At 34.7% G+C, this 22,699-nt stretch overlaps 1 protein-coding gene and 1 long non-coding RNA gene across 8 annotated transcripts in view; one reads left to right on the top strand and one right to left on the bottom strand.

Moving 5' to 3' along the window:
• Positions 1–22,699, top strand: part of SCN3A (sodium voltage-gated channel alpha subunit 3) — a 105,131-nt gene that overhangs the window by 17,428 nt on the left and 65,004 nt on the right. For 4 of the 6 annotated variants that reach the window (XM_025471017.3, XM_025471015.3, XM_025471011.3 and 1 more), the window contains exons 2-5: positions 32–222; positions 9,888–10,198; positions 15,447–15,565; positions 18,525–18,614. In XM_025471017.3, coding sequence (XP_025326802.1) covers positions 9,938–10,198; positions 15,447–15,565; positions 18,525–18,614 — 470 coding nt within the window. In that variant the 5' untranslated portion in view covers positions 32–222; positions 9,888–9,937. The remainder of the gene's footprint in view (positions 1–31; positions 223–9,887; positions 10,199–15,446; positions 15,566–18,524; positions 18,615–22,699) is intronic. The other 2 variants (XM_025471012.3, XM_025471014.3) reach the window with 2 other exon arrangements.
• The window catches only part of LOC125754435 (uncharacterized), a 39,616-nt gene continuing 33,171 nt past the window's right edge, over positions 16,255–22,699 (bottom strand). For both annotated transcript variants that reach the window (XR_007408636.1, XR_007408637.1), the window contains exons 2-3: positions 21,117–21,213; positions 16,255–19,579 (exon numbers count right to left, since the gene is read on the bottom strand). This is a non-coding gene — a long non-coding RNA (uncharacterized LOC125754435). The remainder of the gene's footprint in view (positions 19,580–21,116; positions 21,214–22,699) is intronic.

The following is a 22,699-nucleotide window of genomic DNA, read 5'->3' as shown; positions in this document are numbered from 1 at the left end:
ACTAACTTCACCTGTTTCCCTCTCTACACAGATTATGGAGCAAGAAAGCTGACACCAAGCCACATCAGAGTTCATCAGGGATGAGATATCTGTCAAGGATTTGTGGCAGAGTGGCTTACGGGAATAAAAATACAGAATCTCTTCTAGGGATAGTATAAGAACAAATGAGATAATTCCCAGAAGTGGCCTGAAGCTTTTCCAGAAACAGGTGCTGTAACTAAGGTATCTGAACTACCAGGGGGTATAAATTTGTGTTTGTGGAAGGTAAACTAAATTCTCTATTAGCTAACAAGGGCAGCTGTTATCAGGTCAAAAAAGAAAAGAGGGGCAGCACAAGGGTGATTAACTCCCTCCTTGCTAGTTGGTCCCTCCAAAGAGGCAAACACTTGAGACATGGCAGAGATTACCTCAGGGAGTGAAATGATGCCAAAGGTATTGATGTAAGAAGGAGAAACTAACCCAGCTTTTCATTTATTTTTTTAAAAGACATTCATCCTGTGTGTTTAGTAAAACACCCAGAATTGTGTTTACTTGCATTTTATTGTATTTATTTGGTAATTGGCTGCATAGCTCACCTGTTTGCATGGGGTAAAGGACATCCAATTATGTGGCATTTGGTTGTAAGTTGGCTTCTGAACTGGCCAAGTTTTTGAACCGGCTGAGGAGTATTTACTTGTTTGGTGTATCAGCTGCAACTAACTAGAAATACTGTCTAAAACTGTCTTAGCCAAGAAAGATGTTTATTGACTATAACAAGCAGTGCAGAGGTTGTTTGGGTCCAAGAGCTGAGCGATCCATCAAGAGCCCAGGGGTAGATCTGTCCCTGTGATCTTCCACCCTCCGTGTATCAGCTTTGCCCTCAGAATGGCATCCTTGCTGGTTGTAAGTCGACTGAAGTAGTGCCATGTATCAGAACCCAAGGCAATAAGGTCCAAGGGACAGAGAAGTCTGTCTCCTCCTTGGTCTCTTTCTTCGGAGTGAGAAAACCTTTTATAGACACTCACTTGGCAGGCTTCCCCCCACCTTCTGTTGGCCAGAACTGGACTGCAAGCCTACTCCTGAACCAATGATCAGCACGGGGCTTGGAGAAGGTGTCTGGAATAGAATGGATGTTGGGAGGGACACCTGGTGGCTCAGCGGTTGAGCGTCTGCCTTCGGCTCAGGGCGTGATCGTGGGGTCCTGGGATTGAGTCTCACATCAGGCTCCTAGCAAGGAGCCGGTTACTCCCTCTTCCTATGTCTCTGCATCTCTCTCTCTCTGTGTCTCTCATTTCTAAATAAATAAAATCTTAAAAAAAAAAAAAAAAAGAATGGACGTTGGGAATTGACCACACAATTATCTTCAGTTTTCAAACATGCAGTAGAAAAATTCAGGAGCTAATAAAACCAACACTTTGTCTATTACAATGTTGGCTTAATTGTTATTAGTTAGCAGTTGTCTCTCTGAGCTTATAGCTGTCTGATAAGAACAAAATCACTGGGACTCCTAGAAACTAATTATTATCCATGAAAAAAATTGTTCTGATGACAGAAATAAGCTCATGCTTTCATACTCAGTTATTCTTTCTTCCAGAAGAATGCCACTGAGTCCAGGTAGAGAAAGGCAGAAATAGATTCTCTTATTATCCTCTTATTAAAGTTCGCAAATCAACATATAACATTTATGTGTGGACAATCATGAGTTTAGCTAGTGGGAAGGGAACAGTGATAAAGAAAGTCTAAGTTTCATTTGTATTTGGCCATATCATAGTGATATCCTTGCTATAGAGTTACTTTCTTGATAGGTTAATTCAGACCAATAGTATTCCATAATCCCTTAACACTACAATGAAAGCAAGAGATAATGATGTATAAGAAGCTAGCCTGGGCTTTTAATTTATCTTCAAATATCTCTAAAGTTCTTAAAATATATGTCAGTATATTTCCATCAGATGTGGGTTGTATATCTGTTATTAATTCATTCCTATTTACCTTCTACATTAAAAACAAAGGTGAGGACCATATTGTTCCATTTCTTAGACTGCACCACTCCATTCTTAACATGGGGCTAAATACATAGTAACCTCCCTGGGAGATTCCATTTCTGAACACATGACCTAAAAATCTCATTTCATAGGCTTGGAGCTATGAAATGAATAGCTATTCCTTAACTACATGGGTTTAAATCCTGTCTTCTTCACATACTACTTTTGTAACCTGTACCAGTTATCCAATCTACCTGTACCTAGGTTTTTTTAATCTCTAAAATGGAAATAATGAAGTTAAATAAGATTAAATGATTAAACCTCTTAAGATTAAGTGAGTTAATGTATATAAGTTACTTGACAGAGTATCTAAGACAAAGCAACAATTTAACAGAGGTTTATCTATTACTATTTAATTCTCAAAGCCATCTAGTTAGGTAAGCACACCAATCAGATGTTATTTCAAAAATCTTCTGAAATAATGAAAATAATGTTTAACCCTGCCTTAGAGAGTGTCCAGTAGTTATCACTATAATGTGCCAAATGCTCTGTATATGCCTTTAATAAATTATTATTCTCTTTGTCACATATGCTACCTGAAAATATAATAAATGCCAGATAATCATTAGCCCAAAATAAAAACCCCTTTAGAAAATGTTAGTAACTTTATTCAAAGGAAGGGTAGTTAGTCCATTTTGTCTTTTAGATTATGTACTTCCTATAATAGTCTTTCATTGATACCAAGAAAACACAGCATTGGACCCAGTCTTTCCCCAACAAATTGCTCTCTCATTATCAAGGACATGAAAATATATTGTGGGTTTTGTTTTTTCTGATCTCTCAAGTTGTATGACACAGAACAGCTTTCCACCCTTGAAGATGACAAATTTATAGCCTCTGACATAATTTTGTCGCCATGGGAACAGACTAGAATTCATTGATTTTGGTTGTAACATAATCATAAAGATTCTTACAAAGGGAGAGAGAAACTATTGATATTAACAGGTTGTAAAACAATGCGATTTTCCAAACTGTCTGCTATTTTCAAAATTAGGCAAGATGAGAACTCACAGGCCATATGAGTAATGGGGAAAAATACTTTGTCCTTGCCTCACTGATGCCTTGGCATATCCCAAATATTTACCATGCCCCTTTTTTTTTTCAGATTCTGGTTCATTAACAAATATTAGCTTTGTATTAATATCTGCTGGTTTCATATAGTTTTAAAAGCTTATGTTAATATCATAGCATAGAGATAATGTGAGCCTGGAAAACAGAATTGAACTATATATACCTATTTTTCTGTAGTTATTTATCTACAGCTTAGATCTTTAAAATCAAATCACACAATAGTAAGATTCAAGATAAAAATGTCAACTGTAATAGGAAAAGTCAGTCAAGAATAGAATGTGTGGAAAATGTTTTGCCTCAGAGCAACAATTTGTGTTGTCAGTAGACGTCTCAGTGAAGGTTACTTAGCTTCTCTGTGCCTGTTCTTCATTTATTTTAAATGCAGGGAGTTGACTAATTGTCAAATCCAATATATGCCTTTTAATTAGCATCTTCAAAATCCCTCTTTTGGCATCTATGTAACTGTTCTGACTTCATTGTCTAATTTTCCTCTCCTTAAAAACTGGTAGTCACAGGAGTCCTGTCTTTCTATCTTTTCATTTTTTCCTAGACAGTGTAATGCATATTCTTATCTTCAGTTTCAACCAGTGACTCTTTAATCAACATTTTCCCAGCCCAGACGGCTTTCCTGATTCTCAGACTCATATTTTAATTACATACCCAGCTGTCTCACAGGCATCTCAAACTAAATAAATCCCAAACAGAATTTATTATCATGCCCTACAAACCCTCCACTTCTCTGTTGGGTTAATAACAACCTGCGGTTTAAGCCAATCTGGGATTGAGCTTGACCTCATATCTCTTCATCAAGCCACATATCAGGATCGTAAAATCTCATTGATTTTCTCTCTCCTAATTTTGCATTGAATACAATCCTCTGTGTTTTTTTTTTTTCCTCTGAATTATTCACAGCCTACTATCTTCCAGGCACTATGCTCACCTTCTAGGAGGATGTTCTCATTTAATGTCACATTAACTCTGTGAAGTATGTGCTACCACTGCTGTCATTATCTTTATCGTGCAGATAGGGAAACTGAAGATTATGAAGGATTAAAAAAAATGCTCAAGGTCACACTACTAGAAAGTAGCAGAGCTAGGGCTTGAATATGGTTCTGATTGTCATGTCTAGGCTCTTAAATAGTACAGCTCTAGTCACATTCACTTGCCCTCTCCTTTAGACTCCTGCTGTCCATCTTGTTTCCTTCTAGGGCAGTTCTCAAAGGGTGGTTTGGTGGACAACTGGAGGTTCCTGAGTCCCTTCCGGGTGGGACGCAATGAGGTCTAACCTATTTTCCTCATACTAATACCAAGATGACCTTTGCCCTTTTTTACTGATAGTGCAAGTCATGGAGTGAAACTGCTAATGCCTTAGCAGGAAGCAAGGCAGCAACATCAAACTGTAGAAGGGATCCTTGTTTTCTTCACCATCTCACCCCTTCAGTAAGAGAAAAGTTCATATGAGAATATCTTTAATGAAGAAGTAAATATTAATTTTATTCAATCTTAACCTAAGGAATATGTGTTTTTAATATCATGTGCAATGAAATTGGAAAAATTTCATTGAAAAATTGAAAGCATTTGTGCTGCATCTTGCAGTTCCATGGCTATTCTCAAGGAAAAGCACTTGTGTGATTGTGTCAGTCAGGAGTTGAATAAGCCACCTTTTCTTTTTTCATGGAACACCATTTTCACTTGAAAAAAGAACTGACAAACTATGGTTATTCAGACTCAGATATTTAGCAGATATTTTCTAAAAAATGAACAAAGGAAAAGCCTGTCACTTCAGGAAAAGCAAATGACAGCATTCGTTGTCAATGTTAAAATTTGAGCTTTCAAGTGGAAATTGGAATTTTGGAAAACTTTTACCTGCTGCTGCGAACTAGACAGCCTCCCAATATATTGTGACTTTCTCATGAGAATAATGGTGATATTAACAAATGTGATTTTTGAATGTTAATGAAATTTGTCAAATTTGGGGAAATCTGCCTAACACTGTGCCAATATTTTCCAAATGATCCATGCATGAAGGTACAAAATCCATCCAAAAAGTAAAATCAGTAAAAAGGTCATGATACAGTTTCAGATTCCACATTGAAACTAATTCAAGAAACTCATTTGTAGAGAGTTTTGGTGTGTATCAAAGAAGAATATTCACAAGTGCCTGAAAAGAGAGGTAAAATACTTCTTCCTTTTCCAGCTACATATATATATATATATATATATATATATATATATATATATATATAGAGAGAGAGAGAGAGAGAGAGAGAGAGAGGATTTTCTTCATGTACTTCAATCAAAACAACATATCTCAACAGACTGAACTTGGAAGCAGATAGGAGACTCTGGCTGTATTCCACAAGCCAGACAGTAAAAAGATTTGCCCAAATTTAAAATAAATTCCTTTTTCTTACATCATTTTTTTAAATTTGTGATAATATAGTTATTTTTGTTAAAAACATGCTTTTGATGTAAACATACCAGGGTTTATTATTATTAACTATATAAAATTTATAAAATTTTTTAATTTTAATATGGTAGATATGAATAGATAATTCCCCTATAAACAAAAGCTCTTTGACACTGTCAATAACTTTAGGAGTATAAAAGTATTCTGAAACCAAAATATTTGAAAACCATTTGCTCTAGGATCACCCCACCTATCTACCCTTCATACTGCCACCATTTTTTCTAAACTCCAAATTGATCCCGCACTCCCCGTCCATGGCTTACTAATCGTGCTGTACAAGATCTTTGGTGATCTATATTCTATCAGTGTTTCAGTCCTTGCTTTTAACACTCCCTTTTGAGCAGTTTGGTCTCAACCCATAATGAACTTCTTAGCCCCTTCCAAGCTCTCCCTGCCCTTTCTTATTTTGGGCCCATGCATATACTGTCTTCCAGCCTAGCATGTCTCTACTGTTATGTCTTCCTACCAACTTTTTCCCAACTGCCACCAACTCACTGGTTGGTCAAATCCCAATTAGTCTATAAAACTTCCTCAGGGAAACTTCCCTCATCTTCCCTTCCCATCTTTACATGGGCAGAATAAATTGCTCCCATTTATCGAGCTCAGACAACAATCAGTTTTATATAATTATATTATAATTATTTGTATAAACATCTCACACCAGATTGTCAGCTCCTTAGTGGCAGGGACCATGGATGCCTAGTCCAAATAGTGCTGATACACAGTAGTCCCTCAATAAATATATCTTGAATAAACGTTCCTAATCCTTCCAGGTTTAAAATTATGTGGTCCATCCCTATTATAGGATTAATTGAACTATACTATTTTTATTGATTAACAGAGGGATGCACTTCCTTTACTCACACACATGCACACACACACTTTGGTTTTTAATCAAAGAGATCATCTCCTCAGATCTTTTTTTTTTAATCTTTTTTTTGTCCTTGTAAGGACAGCTCTGGAAAAAATTTGGCATATTAAATTTGATGTATTTTAATAAATTATAATGCATATAGATTCATTAATAATATATATCCCACACCAAGGCATCAGTAGGAATTAAATTTTAAAAGTCTGCTCTAATAGGAATAAAATTATGTAAGAGGTCTATATAACAGGCTCACAAAGAACAAGAAAGAAGAGGAAAACATTAAAATAGGACTGCCATGGAACTATGAGATGTTTCTAAACAGCAAAGCTGCAGGAGAAGCCATGAGACGCTCCCCTCACTGTGATTTTTAATGTCTTAGCCTATCCAAATATTGGGCAAATCTTAGTTCACCTTAGAGGAAAGGCCAAGTGAATGGAACTGGCCTATCTTCTCAGGATTTAGAGACAACCATATGCAGTTTCAAAAAGACTTCTTTACTTCTTTTTGACCAAGACTCAAATTCTTTGTTCTAGTCCTTGATAAGTGAACAGAAAGGTATAAAATTATTTGTTTAAATATATTTTTGTGATTCTGTGATGGTTCCTTGTTCCATGTCATCTTAGACAAATCAAAGTAATCTATACAGATTATTAAAATATCTCCACATTATTTTTAACCTAATTTCATTTTAAAACTTAGGAACCAGGGAACTCCAATTAAATGAGTATAATTGGTTATTTCTTTGTGGCAAAGTGTTGCTACATATATGGTAAGGTATTTCATTTCAATGACACTAAGGTTGAGGAAAGTTAAATGTCCAAACCGTTAGTGACAGTCTCAGTATGAACCCAAAACTCAGATTCTGATTGCTGCATGTTTTTCATACCATTTTAAATAAAGAAACAAAAATTAGTTAAATTAAATGCTCAAATATAAAAGTAACCTTTCTTGTCCCCTAAGAAACCAGCGGTGTTCCATAGAAATGTCTTAAGATAAAAAAAAAAAAAAGAAAAAGAAAGATATCTTCATCATGCTATTTAATTTTCATTTAGCATTTAGTAAGAACCTTACCCATTCAGTTCATGAAAGGTGATGAGAGACGGGTGGATTACACATCTCTCTGGGTATTTAAGGCTTGCAGTTAATGTGCAAACTCCTTCCACATTCAAGGGTATAATGTGATTATTCCATACAGCCTAGCACTGCACTATATGGACATCAAAATGGACATAAAATAGCTAAAAACTTTAATTCTACTTTGTGCCATTTGCCATGAATTTAAAAGGCACCAAATAGTTGAATTAGAAGGTTTGAGAATAGTTATTGTTTTTTTTAATTGTATTTATTTATTCATGAGAGACACAGGGAGAGAGACAGAGACACAGGCAGAGGGAGAAGCAGGCTCCCTGCAGGGATCCCAATGTGGGACTCGATCCTGGGACTCCAGGATCATACCCTGAACCAAAGGCAGATGCTTAACCGCTGAGCCACCCAGGTGTCCCTAGTTATTCTATTTTAATAAAAAAGTAATCAACTATTTATTTTGTGCCTTCTAAGTTCCCTTGATGGAGTACAAAAAAAAACACACAAAAAAACCCAAAAAGCCCCATCCCACGACAAATCAGTTCTTTTTCAGAACTAGTGCAAGAAATGGCACAGCTTTTTGACATCTGTTATTTTATCTTACTTAGAATATACCTTCATAGTAACAGAAAATATAACAATGTTATATTTTAAATACTAATTCAATGAAAAGACACAGCTGTTATAAACACTTTAGTCATCAGAACAGACCAGGGAACTAGTGATTCAGATATAAACTCAAAGCATGTATAATGATCTATAATCATTTTTGGTCTATTATCATTTTTATGTTGCCGTAAGATCTAAAGTCTCTTATTGTTTGCAAGCTTAGTATAACCAAGAAATAAACAGCAAAGAATTAGCAGGCCATTTAGAGATAAACTATTATGGAGACCAGAATAAGTGTGGGGGCAGAGATGGGAGTGGGTAGTTAGGATAGGGAAAATGTCACAGATGACTTTGATGATGTCATGGTTGTAGATTGTTCTATAAGATGACTGATGTATTCACTGTATTTTGTTGTTATTATTTCTATTTCCTACCTTGATTTTTTAAATGTGATTTTTGGCACAATGCAAAATAAAATCACTGTTAACTTGTTTTGAAATTTATGTAGCCAGCTTCTTGTATGTTTTTCACTTTTGTCATATTTCTAGCACAATTTTTTTTTTTTTTTTTACCTTTCCTGGAGAATTGAGCAGGGCCACTGCATGTGTCTGCCTTCTCTCCTTTCTAATCTCAGATAGTTGCTTGTCATGTGTGATTATGCCCCTGTACTAGCCCACTCCTGGATCTCCAAGGTCAGCTATGGTTCCACTAATTCAGGACCTTACTTAAAGGAAAGTGACTTGAATTGTGAGGATGCTTGAAACCACAATAGAGGAAACAGCTGAAGGAATGAAGGATAATTAGATTATGATAGCTGACACCAAGACAGTGCTTACCAATTCCAGAATTATTTTAGACACTTAGTGTAAATAAATTCATTTATTCCTTATGATAATCCAGGAGGTCAGTTCTCATAGGATCCACATTTTATAAGTGGAGATGAAAGCACTGAGGGGTTACATTTTGCAAAGTCATACAGCTCATAAATGACAGAGCCAGGGTTAAGAACAGAGAGAGCCTAGCTCCTAGTCCATGCTTCTAACCACTACACCAAATGGAAGATTCAGAAAGAATAAGAAAAGTGTCTTAGAATAGTTGAAGAACAGCATACTGGAAAAGGAAATATATTCCACATCGCATCAGAAGGATCCAAGGTGAAAAGCTGAAAAGAAGGGACGGACACCTGTATGGTTCAGTTGGTTAATCAGGCTTCTTGCTCAGCAAGGAGTCAACTTCTATCTCTCCCTCTGTCCCTCTGCCCCTCCTCACCACGTGTTCTCTCTTTCTCTCTCTCAAATAAATAAAATCTTAAAAAAAAAAAAATTAGGTTACTAAAAGAGTCCCCAAAGGAACATTGTAAAATATTTATACCGTACAGTGAGAAAGAAAAGTCCATGTATTGAAGAAAAGAATCTTTCACCACAAATAAAGTAATAGTCAGATCCCTGGGTGGCGCAGCAGTTTGGCGCCTGCCTTTGGCCCAGGGCGCGATTCTGGAGACCCAGGATCGAATCCCACATCGGGCTCCCAGTGCATGGAGCCTGCTTCTCCCTCTGCCTATGTCTCTGCCTCTCTCTCTCTCTCTCTGTGACTATCATAAATAAATAAAAATTAAAAAAAATTAAAGTAATAGTCATTTATTAATATACTAGCAAAGAAAATTGCTAGAAGAAATATTAAATAACATCTTGGTTGATTCTCTTAATACCTCTCACTCACTTGCTTTCCTAACTCTGATGCATTTTTTTCTCTTTGGTAGGCAATTCGTATGCAAGGAGCTAAACGTACTTAAATGTGCAGGATGAAAAGATGGCACAGGCACTGCTGCTACCCCCGGGCCCTGACAGCTTCCGCCTTTTTACTAGAGAATCTCTTGCTGCTATCGAAAAACGTGCTGCAGAAGAGAAAGCCAAAAAGCCCAAGAGAGAACAAGAGGATGACGAGAACACACCAAAGCCAAACAGTGACTTGGAAGCTGGAAAGAACCTTCCATTTATTTATGGAGACATCCCTCCAGAGATGGTGTCAGAGCCCCTGGAGGACCTGGACCCGTACTATATTAGTAAGAAAGTGAGTACTGATTCTATACTTTCAAAAGTTAAGTTATAATTCCAAATGTCAGTCTTTAATTAAACACTAACTTTAATAGACTTTCCTCTGGCTCATATGTATACTACATCATAGGCTTTCTACTGTTAAAGATTTTATACTTTTTATTTCCATTTGCTTTGTAAGTACAGTATGAGCAGCAACAACACTGATAAGAAGTGAAGTCAAGATTTGGCTACAGTGAAGAGATATGAGACATGAACAATTTCTACAATTCCACAGTACCTGAAATAGTCAAAATTAAAATTGACACCAACAAAGCAAAATATCTCTTATCACTGACATTTTTAAGCACGAGATAGACAACAGAAGAACAGCCATGCAAAAGAACAGTTATGGGCATGTGTACTTCTTATTGTTTAGTTCTTAATTGGCTTGAGGTTTCCTCACAATAGCTTTGTCTTCTAGAAGGTAATAATCTTACTAAGCAACCTCCAATAGGAAGACAATACATTGACAAGCGCAGTCACACCTACTTTTTGTTAAAACATCACTCTGCGGAGAAAAAAAAAAGATAAAAACCCCTCAATTTTCTCTATCTACATATGATCTGAATCTAGTTATGACTATTGTCTTCCTAATGCTATAATAACCACATAATTCTGTCAGAATTAACTAGTTTTTAAAGTTTAACCAACTGTGCAGAGTTTTATAGTAAACATTTTTTTAAATGGATGATACAATCTTCATCATCTAATTGATATTTTGGCATTTTACAACCACAATTTATATTTCACATTCATAAGCATAAAAACAAGTCTTTGTAGAAACTAAAGATAAATAAAATATCACCACGAATTGATGGTTTGTGGTTTAAAGAAGATACTGAATACCTTTATTAATCAGAACCAATCCTTTTAAAAGCAATTTAATCTTATAAGATCAGTGATAAGGTAAAAAAAAAAAAAAATCCTGATAGTTAACCATCCAGATGTGGAAATAACCCTGTTGCCCGAAAAGAGGGCTTCTCAAACTTGCATGTGTAAACACATCATCTGAGGATCTTGTTAAGATATAGATTCAGATTCCAGAGGTCTGGGTGAGGCCAGAGAATCCTGCATCTCTAACAAGTCCTTGAGTGAGATTCCTGCTGTTATAATTCACGGGCCACACTTGGAATAGCAAGCTTTAAAACGCTTTCTATGAATCACAAAACAAATTCAAATAGTTAAACAGGCCCTTTCTTTTTCCTTTGAAACTAGTTTCATGAAAAGTGGCATTTAATACAGATTCACATATTTTTAAAACTAATTTATTCCAGTACTTTACTATAGAAGTGATAAGGTAAAGTTTGAAATTTAGGTACGTTATTGCACATGATGATGACAGTGAGACATTCCCCTGAGAAACTAGAACAAAATTTTCCTTAGAATTACTGATTGAAGTACATATTTGCAAAGATATCTTTAAGACACAAGGGTATGCTCACTCTGACATGCTTAGAAGTATTAGCTACTTAAGGAAGGGAAGTGCCCTTAAGACAGGAAATCAGTAAGATTAAGGAGTGGGAGAGTAACAGAGATGAACACTGGCATTTTCCACGGGAGACAGATCTTTAGTAGTAGCCCTGAAAGCATCCCCCCGCCCCTGCCAAATCAAGACTATTTTCATTGTAGAGGGACTACACAGGGCTACCTAACAGAGGTGTCGTTAAACGTTCTGCGGCATTTGATTAAGTCGGCTTGTGTGGACTCCACCCTCAGCAAAGACCTTATAATTTGTCTTCCCACAGATCTGCTTGAAAGGAAAGAATATGCTGGTTGTGCCATTGCGATTATTTCAGTCCATGTGACAGTGAAACATCTTGTTTTAGTAAATAAATAGATTGGCATTCTGATTTTGTATGTCAGCCTTTCAAGCTTGGTTAATGTGAGTCTGCTGCTAAGAAACAGAATTGTCCTCTGTGTGCTAACAAAGTCAGTTTTTATTTCCTCCCTGAAAACCAGACTTGGACTTTGATTTATTCCTCATGGCCATGGTCCATCTTGGGAGGCAGCTATATTATTTACTTTTTACTGTTGGTACACCGCTTTTCTTTATGAAGTACCTATAAAAATGAAGACTGGGGTGCTATTGAAGAAAAAGGTAGTTTGTGATTGTGAGCTAACATAGGAAGCTAATGGAAAATTTCTGGAATTCAAAAACATAGTATGAAGTTTATGTTAATTATATGAATAATGGAAGTAAAAGGCATTTTAAAACTGTAAAGCATTATTTAACAGGTTGCTACCATTAAATCTGATATAGCCTATATACATAATTTAATCAGATAACCAGATGAAGCACATCACAACATATTTTAATGGTATTTAAGTTGACCAGGTAATAACTGAAGAATAGTGACAGTGATCATCATAATAGCTAACATTTGTCATGCTCCTACTTTGTCAGGCACTGTGTCAATGTGTTAAAAGGCGTAATTCATTTAATATTCAAATAACCTGTCAAGCAGATACAATGTTAGCCTCATCTCACACATGGGCAATGTCAAGTCCAGAGAGGAAGTAAGTTGCCCAAGTCACATTCGATAAGCAGTGAATTCAGAGACTGAACCTAAGCAGTCAGAGCTCTTCAGCATTAAGCAAAACTATATATGGCATTTATTAATAAAATGAAAGAAAACATTAAAAAAATTGGTTGCATACTGTTTTGGGTTCTCTGATCGATCTGGTCTTATTCAGAGATGTAAAACTTACTCTTACCTCAAGTAATAAAAATTTTAGTGCACCTGTAAGAAGTGTATTTATCTGGGGAAAAGCAAGCAGTATTCCAGAGAAAACAGCAACTAATTTGACATGCTTTTAGCTATAACATTCATCACCTTAGTACCAAGATGTAGTCATTTTTTTAAGTCACATCAGTATTTACCATTACTTGGCGATCAGATTTTGGAGTTGATACTATTTATCCCCCCTCCAATATCTGTTACTCTCTATAATACCTTTCAGTTTAGGTACACTCCAATAACCTCAGAATCCCAAAGTTCAAATGTCTTCCTTGTGATTCTTTCACTATATGGAGTATTAGTATTTTATTCCTCATTTCTCAGAATTCAAGGTTTTGTGTTAGGTGTAGTTCCCCAGAAATAAACTGAAATTGTCTTCTTAAGGCTTCCTCTGTTCCAGAACCTGTAAATTCAATGAAGATGCCCTTGGCATGTCATTTTTAATCCCATTAGTTCCACAAAGGCTAATCTTTTGGGAGAGCAGAGGATTTCATGTTTAAAGGGACAGTTCATTCCTGTCACTCTGTTTTTGGATATTTTTAAAAATTAATTCATCTCCTAATGTTACTAGTGGTAACTGCTCTTTTCAGAGAAATTGCTTCACAAAAGCATGAACAAATGCACTTTAGATTATGGTGAACTTTACATCATTGAATACCTTAAATGGATCTAGAGTGTTTGAAATATTAAATGATCTAATCCTGTGGATTCAAGAAAATCCTTTAATGTATTTGTGCTTTGGGGGTAGTTTTTCCAATATCCACTGTCCCTTATGGATGATTTCCATGCTAGTAAAGAAGTTTACTTGCCCTCTTTCTAGAATCGTTCAAATTTATAGATTGCAATACATGGAAAATGGTTGGTTCAGTATTGCTTGGCTCCATGGTCTTGAATACAAAAGGGCAATGTATGGAAAAATTATTTTCTCTGTCCCTTATACTCACAATATAAATATTTCTGTCTACTTATTCAAACACTACCATGTTGTCAGTGAACATGATTGTATGGCATACAGCCCTTAGTTTAAGAGTAAGAACATATTATTAAACAAATGGATATATTGAAGTCTTAAAGGTAAATGGCATCTTAGAAGTAAGCCTGCACTTAATTAAAACAAGTATTTATGTACAAACCACACTATTAAATACTGTGAAAAAAATGGAGAAAAAGTAGATTACAGGTTTTTTTTATGCTCAATAGTTTATAACAACTTCTAACCTAGTCTTCAGTGCAATGAACCCTACATGTAAATTGCTACTTGACTGTAATTACAAGCAACATGCCAATGTGTACAAATTAATATACTAAGACTTACTGGTAAAGGGAAACAATTAGGGAGTGATGAGAAGGCAATGATTTATCTGGAAAGACATGATGCAGGAGGTGATTTTAATAGCTGAAGACATTTTCTGAGAGTAGGGCTTTTCAACCCTGGCTGCATATTAGAATTACCTGAGGAAATTTTTAGAATAATATCCATGTCTGTGCCCATCCTCCAGAAATGGATTCAGTTGGTTATGAGTGGGACCCAAATACTGGCGATTTTAAAATCACCTCAAGAGATTCTAATTTGCAGATAAGACTAAGAACCTTTGATATAATAGTCAGTGGGACCTCATTGTCAGGCCTGCTATGTACCTGAAATGGGGGGAGTTTATATTAGATAACCTCTCAGGTACCTCCTTCCTCTAGGATTTTATGACACATTTTCAGAATCAAAGGGGAGAGCTGACAGGGTTGTGAGTGGAACTGACAAGTGGACTATAGTGGTTGGAGCAGAGATGTCTTAGAGATGTCTATAGTGGGAAAAACTAAAAGATGACCCTAGAGAGATGTGGTGGGTAATCACCACATAGCATAGCTTAAATGTTAAGTTGATGATTATAGGTTTCAGGTCATAGGATTTTAGCTACAGAATGCCCTTTGAAATGATGTATTTAAGCTTAATTCTCAATGCAGCTGCCCCTTTTCAGTATTACCAGCAGATCTACAGAATCAGCTAAACCAGGTTATTCAGTGTGTTTGAACATTTTAAAGTAGGACAACTACCATAGGAGAAATAGAGAGGCTTCACAAACTTTAGAGTTCAAAGACTTGAAATAATTGAAATAAAAAAGATTATTTTAGTAGCAATATGTACCGAATAATCTGAAAAAGTTACCAAAGCTGGAGACAGATGGTAAGCTTTAAATAAAATTGGAGTCTTTAAAGTTACAATTTGATAAATAATTTTCTGTAGGATCATCAGTTTGTATCAGAAAATTGAAACCTTAGAGACAAATTAGATAATGTAAATAATATGTTTATTCATAGCTATATGTTATTTTAGGGGAGAAATATCAAACATGTTGTATTTATGATATACCAACTTGTTTAAACAAGTTTGAACAAACAAATCAGGTAAAAAGTTCTTCATGTGTTTAAGCTCTTCAAGTAAGCCATTTGTGTAATCTAGTAACTTTTTTCTAATATTTTCTTTTTCAGACTTTTATAGTATTGAATAAAGGGAAGGCAATTTTCCGATTCAGTGCCACCTCTGCCTTGTATATTTTAACTCCGCTAAACCCTGTTAGGAAAATTGCTATTAAGATTCTGGTACACTCATATCCTTTTCATGTGACTGAGTACTGGTGCTTAATTTTATAGAAAACGTCATTCTTTTAATATATATTTTTAATATACATTTATATTTTACATATATTTTTTTATATATTATATATAATTTCTTTGAGATTGATGGTGACATTGTTATTCAATCTGTTTTTCTCATTGATTTTCTGCCATTCATAAAAAGATTACAGAATGACTATTATGATTTTAGAAGAAAAAATGAACTATTTTAGTGAATGTGTAAATGAATCATACTCTGTAGAAGGAACAACAGCAAATCTACTTGACACTTTTATTATCCTCAAGTAGATCATACATAATTATTGCTAAAGAAATGTAGCCTATTGTGGTTACTATTATTATCTATATTACCAAATATTCACACTTTTATGCCTTAATTGGGTCTGTATCTTCAGCATCTGGGTCTGTTCATCTTCCTTCCTTTACTAAATATTTATTAAACTACTATATGCCTATGTATTTAATAATATGTACTTAAAAATCACTGAACTTAAGATTACTTACAATGATAATCAAAAACCATACAAACAAGGATGGAATAGGTGTGATTTCAAGAAAATTCTCAAATAGGTAATGATAAAATAGAAAGGTATTCAGAAGCTGTGTTTAAGAATGAACATTTAAAAAATTTTTTTAAAGTTTTTATTGAAATTCCTGTTAGTTAACATACAGTATAATATTAGTATCTGGTGATTCAACAGTTCCATACAACATTGCTCATCACAAGTGCTCTCCTGAATCTCCATCCTCTATTTAAACCATCCCCACCCACCTCCCCTCTGGTAACCATCAGTTTGTTCTCTGTAGGTAAGAGTCCATTTCTTGGTTTGCATCTTTTCCTCTATGATCATTTGTTTTGTCTCTTAAATTCCACATATTCGTGAAACATATGGTATTTGTCTTTCTCTGACTTATTTCAGTTAGCACAATACACTCTAGCTCCATCCACATCATTGAAAATGGCATGGTTTCTTCCTTTTTTGATGGCTGAATAATATTTCAGTGTGTGTGTGTGTGTGTGTGTGTGTGTGTGTACACCACATCTTCCTTATCCATTCATCAGTTCATGAACAGGTGGGCTCTTTCCATAATTGGTTATTGTTGATAATGCTGCTATAAACATCAGGTTGCATGTGCCCCTTTGAATCAGTATTGTTGTATCCTTTGGGTAAATACCTAGTAGTGCAGTTACTGGTCATAAGGTAGTTCTATTTTTAACTTTTTGAGGAACCTCCATACTGTTTTCCAGAGTGGCTGCACCAGTTTGCATTTTCACCAAGAGTGCAAGAAGGTTCCCCTTCTCCCACATCCTCGCCATCAATTGTTGTTTCCTGTGTTCTTATTTTTAGGTATTCTGACAGGTTTGAGGTGATATTTCATTGTAGTTTTGATTTGTATTTCCTTGATGATGAATGATGTTGAGCATCTTTTCATATGCCTGTTGGCCATCTGTATGTTTTCTTTGGAAAAATGTCTATTCATATCTTTTGTCCATTTTTTAATTGGATTATTTGGTTTTGGGGTGTTGAGTTTTACAAGTTCTTTATATATTTTGGATACTAATCCTTTATCAGATATGTCATTTACAAATAATCTCCCATTCTGTAGGTTGCTTTTTAGTTTTGTTAATTGTTTCCTTTGCTGTGCAAAAGCTTTTTATTTTGATGAAGTCCCAGTAGTTTATTATTGCTTTTGTTTCCCTTGCCTCAGGTCATATATCTAGTAGGAAGTTGCCATGGCCGATGTCAAGGAAATTATTGCCTGTATTCTCGTCTAGGATTTTAATGGTTTCCTGTGTCACATTTAGATTTTTAATCAAAAATGTGAGTTTTATATAGATAGATTCAAAATAGCCTTATAAAAACTAAAAGAGAGACAAAAGATTGGTTAACCTAGAAATAGGGCAAATAAGACTTCACTTTTTGAGATTCATTTGAACTCTTTTCATTCTATGGTTTGATATCAGTAAGTATTTATATTTTTAAATAAAATATTTACCCCCAAAATAATCATAATTTTCCTTAGAGTGAAGTCTGATTGAGATCTTAAGAGAAATTAGTTACAGCTAATTCTCAGGAAGTTTTCAAAATAGCGTTTATCTGTATGGTGTGGTATCTAGATGGCCCATTAAGTTCCCCCACAGTCTAAAGTAAAAATAAAAAGTTAGAAAACAATAGTAACTTATCAGCAAAAACTTCTCTCTCCCTTTATTCTTATGCTATAAACACTAAAAGAATGAGTCTCATCACAATAAGACTATTAAAAATAGCTAATTACAGTAGAATTCTCAATCAGTGTAATCTTTGAAAATACTGGGGTAGACATTCTCAGAGTTTTTATATTGCATTCGTTAATCTTCTGTCAGTGGTGATTTTAAATTATATCTAAGTACAACCACATATAATTACATTCATATTTTTTACAATTTTACACTTATATTGTGAAGTTACTAAAGAATGGTCATTTCCAGGGCACCTGAGTGGCTCAGTGGTTGAGGGTCTGTCTTTGGCTCATGTCGTGATCCTGAATCAGGCTCCCCACACAGTGCCTACTTCTCCCTCTGCCTATGTCTCTGCTTCTCTCTCTCTCTGTGTCTCTCATGAATAAATAAATAAAATCTCTTTTTAAAAAAGGAATATTATTTCCCCTTGCAGTGCTATTTTACATAACTGATTAGAATACAAAATTCCCATTGCTTCAAATAGAGATCTCTTTCCATTAAATTCAGTTCCGTGAAATTTTACATTTCATGTAAAATGAAAATGAGTAGACCAAGAATGTATGACAGGCTTTGAAGTTTCTTATTACTTTTGCCATTGTTTTAAAACAAATAAGTAAGACAGATTTCACAGATAACTTCATTGATGATTTTTTTGTATGGATTGTAAATGGCCATGATAATATACTATTTATTCCTTAACTATAACCTACTTTATTCAGCATGCTTATCATGTGCACTATTTTGACCAACTGCGTATTTATGACTTTGAGTAACCCTCCAGACTGGACGAAGAATGTAGAGTAAGTAAGAATGACTTCTTCTAATGAGAAATGCACACTCAAATTCTCTAGCAATCGCCTTATGGTTATGGTCTAACTTAAGTTTTTCACTGTTTGGAGTCAGGCTAAAAACTTCTAAGAAAAAGTTATTTCCATAAAATGAAAGAAGATAAGGGAAGTTCTTAGGGGGAGTTTTTCTTCTATGGGGTAAGTATTCTTTCCAACAAATTCATGATAGTATACACCAGCTGGTAAACTAAATCAAACATTTAGCATAAAAGTTAAAATTCAATCATAGTTATGCATGTTAGATAAAACACAATGACCATCTGGGGCACCTGAGTGGCTCAATTGGTTAAGCATCTGGCTCTAGGTTTCGGCTCAGGTCATGATCTCACAATCTGGGGATCAAGCCCCGCATTATCAAACTCCACACTCAGCACGGAATCTGCTTAGATTCTCTCTCTCCCAAATAGATAAATAAATATTTTTTAAAAAATGACCATTTGAGTAATGTGATGAATAAAATATTTTTTCTAGTATACTGCTATTATTGTTATAGTCTCATAAAACAGATTTAAGTGTTTAGCACAATATTATTATATTAGGTATTTTGGTTATATATCATTACATTTAGAAAAATACATTTAGGTGTTTAAGTAACTTAGATATTTAGTTATATTTAGATATGTAGTTTATTTAGATACAGCATGTGTGCTAAAACACCCTAAATGTGTACCATAAAAGAAATAAAAGGTCTCTACAAAATCATAGCTAAAAAAATAACAGGACGTAAGGGGAAAACATGATTAAGAGAAGATCACTCAAAACTTATGAAACTTTGTAATCAGAACACTAATAAACACAGGAACAATCCCAAGAAAAAGATATTGGCTCAATTAAAGCTCTATACCTAAAATCGCAGCCAGTCTCAGACTCCAGGCCTTGTCCTTTCTCCCCTGAAGATGAAGACCCTGGGGATATTTCTATAATATCAATAAAATAAAACATTTGATTTATTATTTTAACATAAAGAGGAAGATCTAAGCACAATAGTTCTTTGGCACGTTAAACTAGCCTCTACTTGTACTAAAGAAGGCTCTTCAATGTCAACTTTCTGCATTAGTACTAAGATCTTCCTTTAATGCTAAGGATGTTCTTTTTTTTTTTTTTTAATGCTAAGGATGTTCTATTTAAGTGTGAGGAAAAGGATGCCACTAATTGATCCAAAACATCAATGTGCTGGGGGAAATTTTTGCATTAAGTAACATAATTTCACATTATAACATTTTCCCCCAAGTTATCAGTCATGTGTGAGGTTATTCATGACAAAGAAATACATAATTTAGTGAGATAGAAGGTATTTACATTATGTAGGCTATTTTTGTGTAATAGAATATAATGATAAGGTTTAGTGAAAAAAGTTTCTAGCATGTTCTTTTTATTGTCATATTTTTAAAAAGTAATATCCAATAGGAGATAAATTATTATGACAAATAGTGCCACTTCTATTTCTGTTTTTATAGCTTCGATGAGGATTTAATACACTATTCTAAGCCATCATTTGACAGTGATTTAACATATTAGAGATTTTTTTTATAGTAACTTAGAAATGCTTCTTAGAAATCATTTTAGTAGAGAATCCAGTTCTTATGCTGAAGCAAGCAATTTAACAGAATTCTTAGTTATCATTTATGATTTGTAGATTAACAAATGGTCATACTTATATAAAACTATTATGTATGCACTTTTCCTAGAAGAAATTACTGAAGCATTTAAACATGTACAAGTCTCATTTATTTGTATAACATTATTAAAATATAGGTAAAGAAGACATTTGAATATTATTCCTTGAATATTCAGGTCTCTCTCTTTTCATTTTTAGAGACAGAACAGGGAGGGAGGGAAGAGGGACAGGCGGAGGGGGAAGGAGAGAATCTTAAGCAGGCTCCACATCCATCCTCAACATAGAGCCCAACGTGGAGCTTAATCTCACTATCCTGAGATCATGATCTGAGCTGAAATCAGAAGTCAGACGCTTAACCTACTGAGTCATCCAAGTGCCTTAGCAGGGCTCTCTTTTTAAAGTCAGTTTTAGAGATTACTATATCCATTATGAAAGTAGTCTTATCCCTACAAAAGGTTTTGACTTCATCATTCAGTTTGAGAACTTTGCACAGGTTTCCTGATCATTTATCCCTAGTCACTTGACAGCAAAGTACCAGGAAAACAAGCAAAATTAGTGGTTACAGCCAACAATCTAAACCGAACAAACAAGGGTGCAAAGAAAAGAGAAGATAACTCAGTTCTGACATGAAAACAGGTCATTAATAGCATAAACAGTCCCTGTACAAAGAGGTGACACACAGAAAAGGCTGAGGACCATACGGTATAGTGAGGGTCATGAAAAGCAGGCAGATCGTAATTACAGGAAAAAAGCTGGTGACATGGACAGAATCAACAGTATGATTAGGAGCCTAGTGGGGCAGAGCTAAGAAAGAGCAAGGTCCCCTTGATTCTCACCTGTTCAATCTAGTTTGCTAATAGGCACTTCTGAACACCTGTTCTGGGCAAAGCTCTGTCTCAGATGTTAAGCTCCAGGACACTCCTCCTTGGATAGCTATCAACAAAAACAGGGATAGAAGTAGGAACTTTAATCTTACTCCTAGGAAATCTGTAGATAACCTAGAATTTCCAAAGCATAGACCATAGGGCATTAACCATTAATATGATATATAAAACGTACACTGAGCTGTTTCTTAAAGCTTTTTACAAGGCAGCCATCTCTAAACAGAAATGTCATGGTGATTATGTGTAATGTGCAAAGGTCCAAACTAAAACCCAAGTAAATATAAGCCTGGCATTGTAAATTTCTGAATGAGGTCAGCTACTTCATAAAGATAGTAATTATATTTATTCCTCAAAAAATGAACTGATTTATTTTTTAAAGGAGGAGGAATGTTCTTAGGAAAACTGGACGTGAAGTTCTCCGCATAGATTTTCCTCTTATTTCTTTGTCCCCTCATCTTAAAAAAATTACTGCAGGAAACAATGCAAAGATAAGTCTCCTAACTTTATTCACATATAAAATACTAGTAGGCTGGAAAATATAATTAATTTTAACAAGAGTAAATCAAAACTTTATGGCTTGGGTGAGGTAATTTGAAGGATAATATTAAATTGCAATTTTTAAAAGAACACAGTGTTGAAAAACAAGTACTCTTTCCTCAACTATTTTTGGAAGAAACAGAAATAACAATATTGTCAACACTCAAAGGAAAGAGGGCTAAAAATGCACTATATATCAAACAGTAAATGGAAATCCTTTCACCATTTTGGAGGCGGAAATTTGAATGTGAGCATGTTTGAACGATTTGGCTCAATTGTATAGAAATAGTAGCTAATGCAAGGTAAAAATCAGAAATTTGGTTTCTCTCTGAATTTTGGTATTTATGTAAATGGACACACATAAAATACTAATAAATTATAATTTTTCTTGTGTAAATATATGAGAGAAGCAATTTTAAAATATATACGAGAAAAAAAATATATATACGAGAAATAGTGCAGCCATAGTGGCGCAGCGGTTTAGCACTGCCTGCAGCCCAGGGTGTGATCCTGAAGACCCAGGATTGAGTCCGACGTCAGGCCCCTGCATGGAGCCTGCTTCTCCCTCTGCCTGTGTCTGTGCCTCTCTCTGTCTCTCATGAATAAATAAATAAAATCTTTTAAAAATAATAAAATAAAATAAAACAAAATATATACGAGAAATATATATGAGAGAAGCAGTTTTAAAACTATGACTGACTCTTAAATATAAAAAGGGGAAGCATATTTTCTAGATTAGACATGTAAAATATCCCTAAAAATCACTGTTATCATTAATAAATTTGAATGGAATATATTATTATAAATAAATCCAAGAAATTTTACCTCTAGAGCTGCATTGTCTAATGAGGGAGACACCAGCCACATGTGAAACTTGAAATTTGGCTAGTCTTAATTGTTGAAATAATAATATTTTAGTTACATTGGTTTAAATAAAATATAATATTAAAATTAAATTCATTTGTTTTTCCTTATTTTTTTATTTGGCTACTGAAAAT

This window comes from Canis lupus, chromosome 36 (assembly GCF_003254725.2).
Source record: "Canis lupus dingo isolate Sandy chromosome 36, ASM325472v2, whole genome shotgun sequence".
NCBI lineage: Eukaryota > Metazoa > Chordata > Mammalia > Carnivora > Canidae > Canis > Canis lupus.
This window is presented reverse-complemented; position numbering and strand designations above follow the sequence as displayed.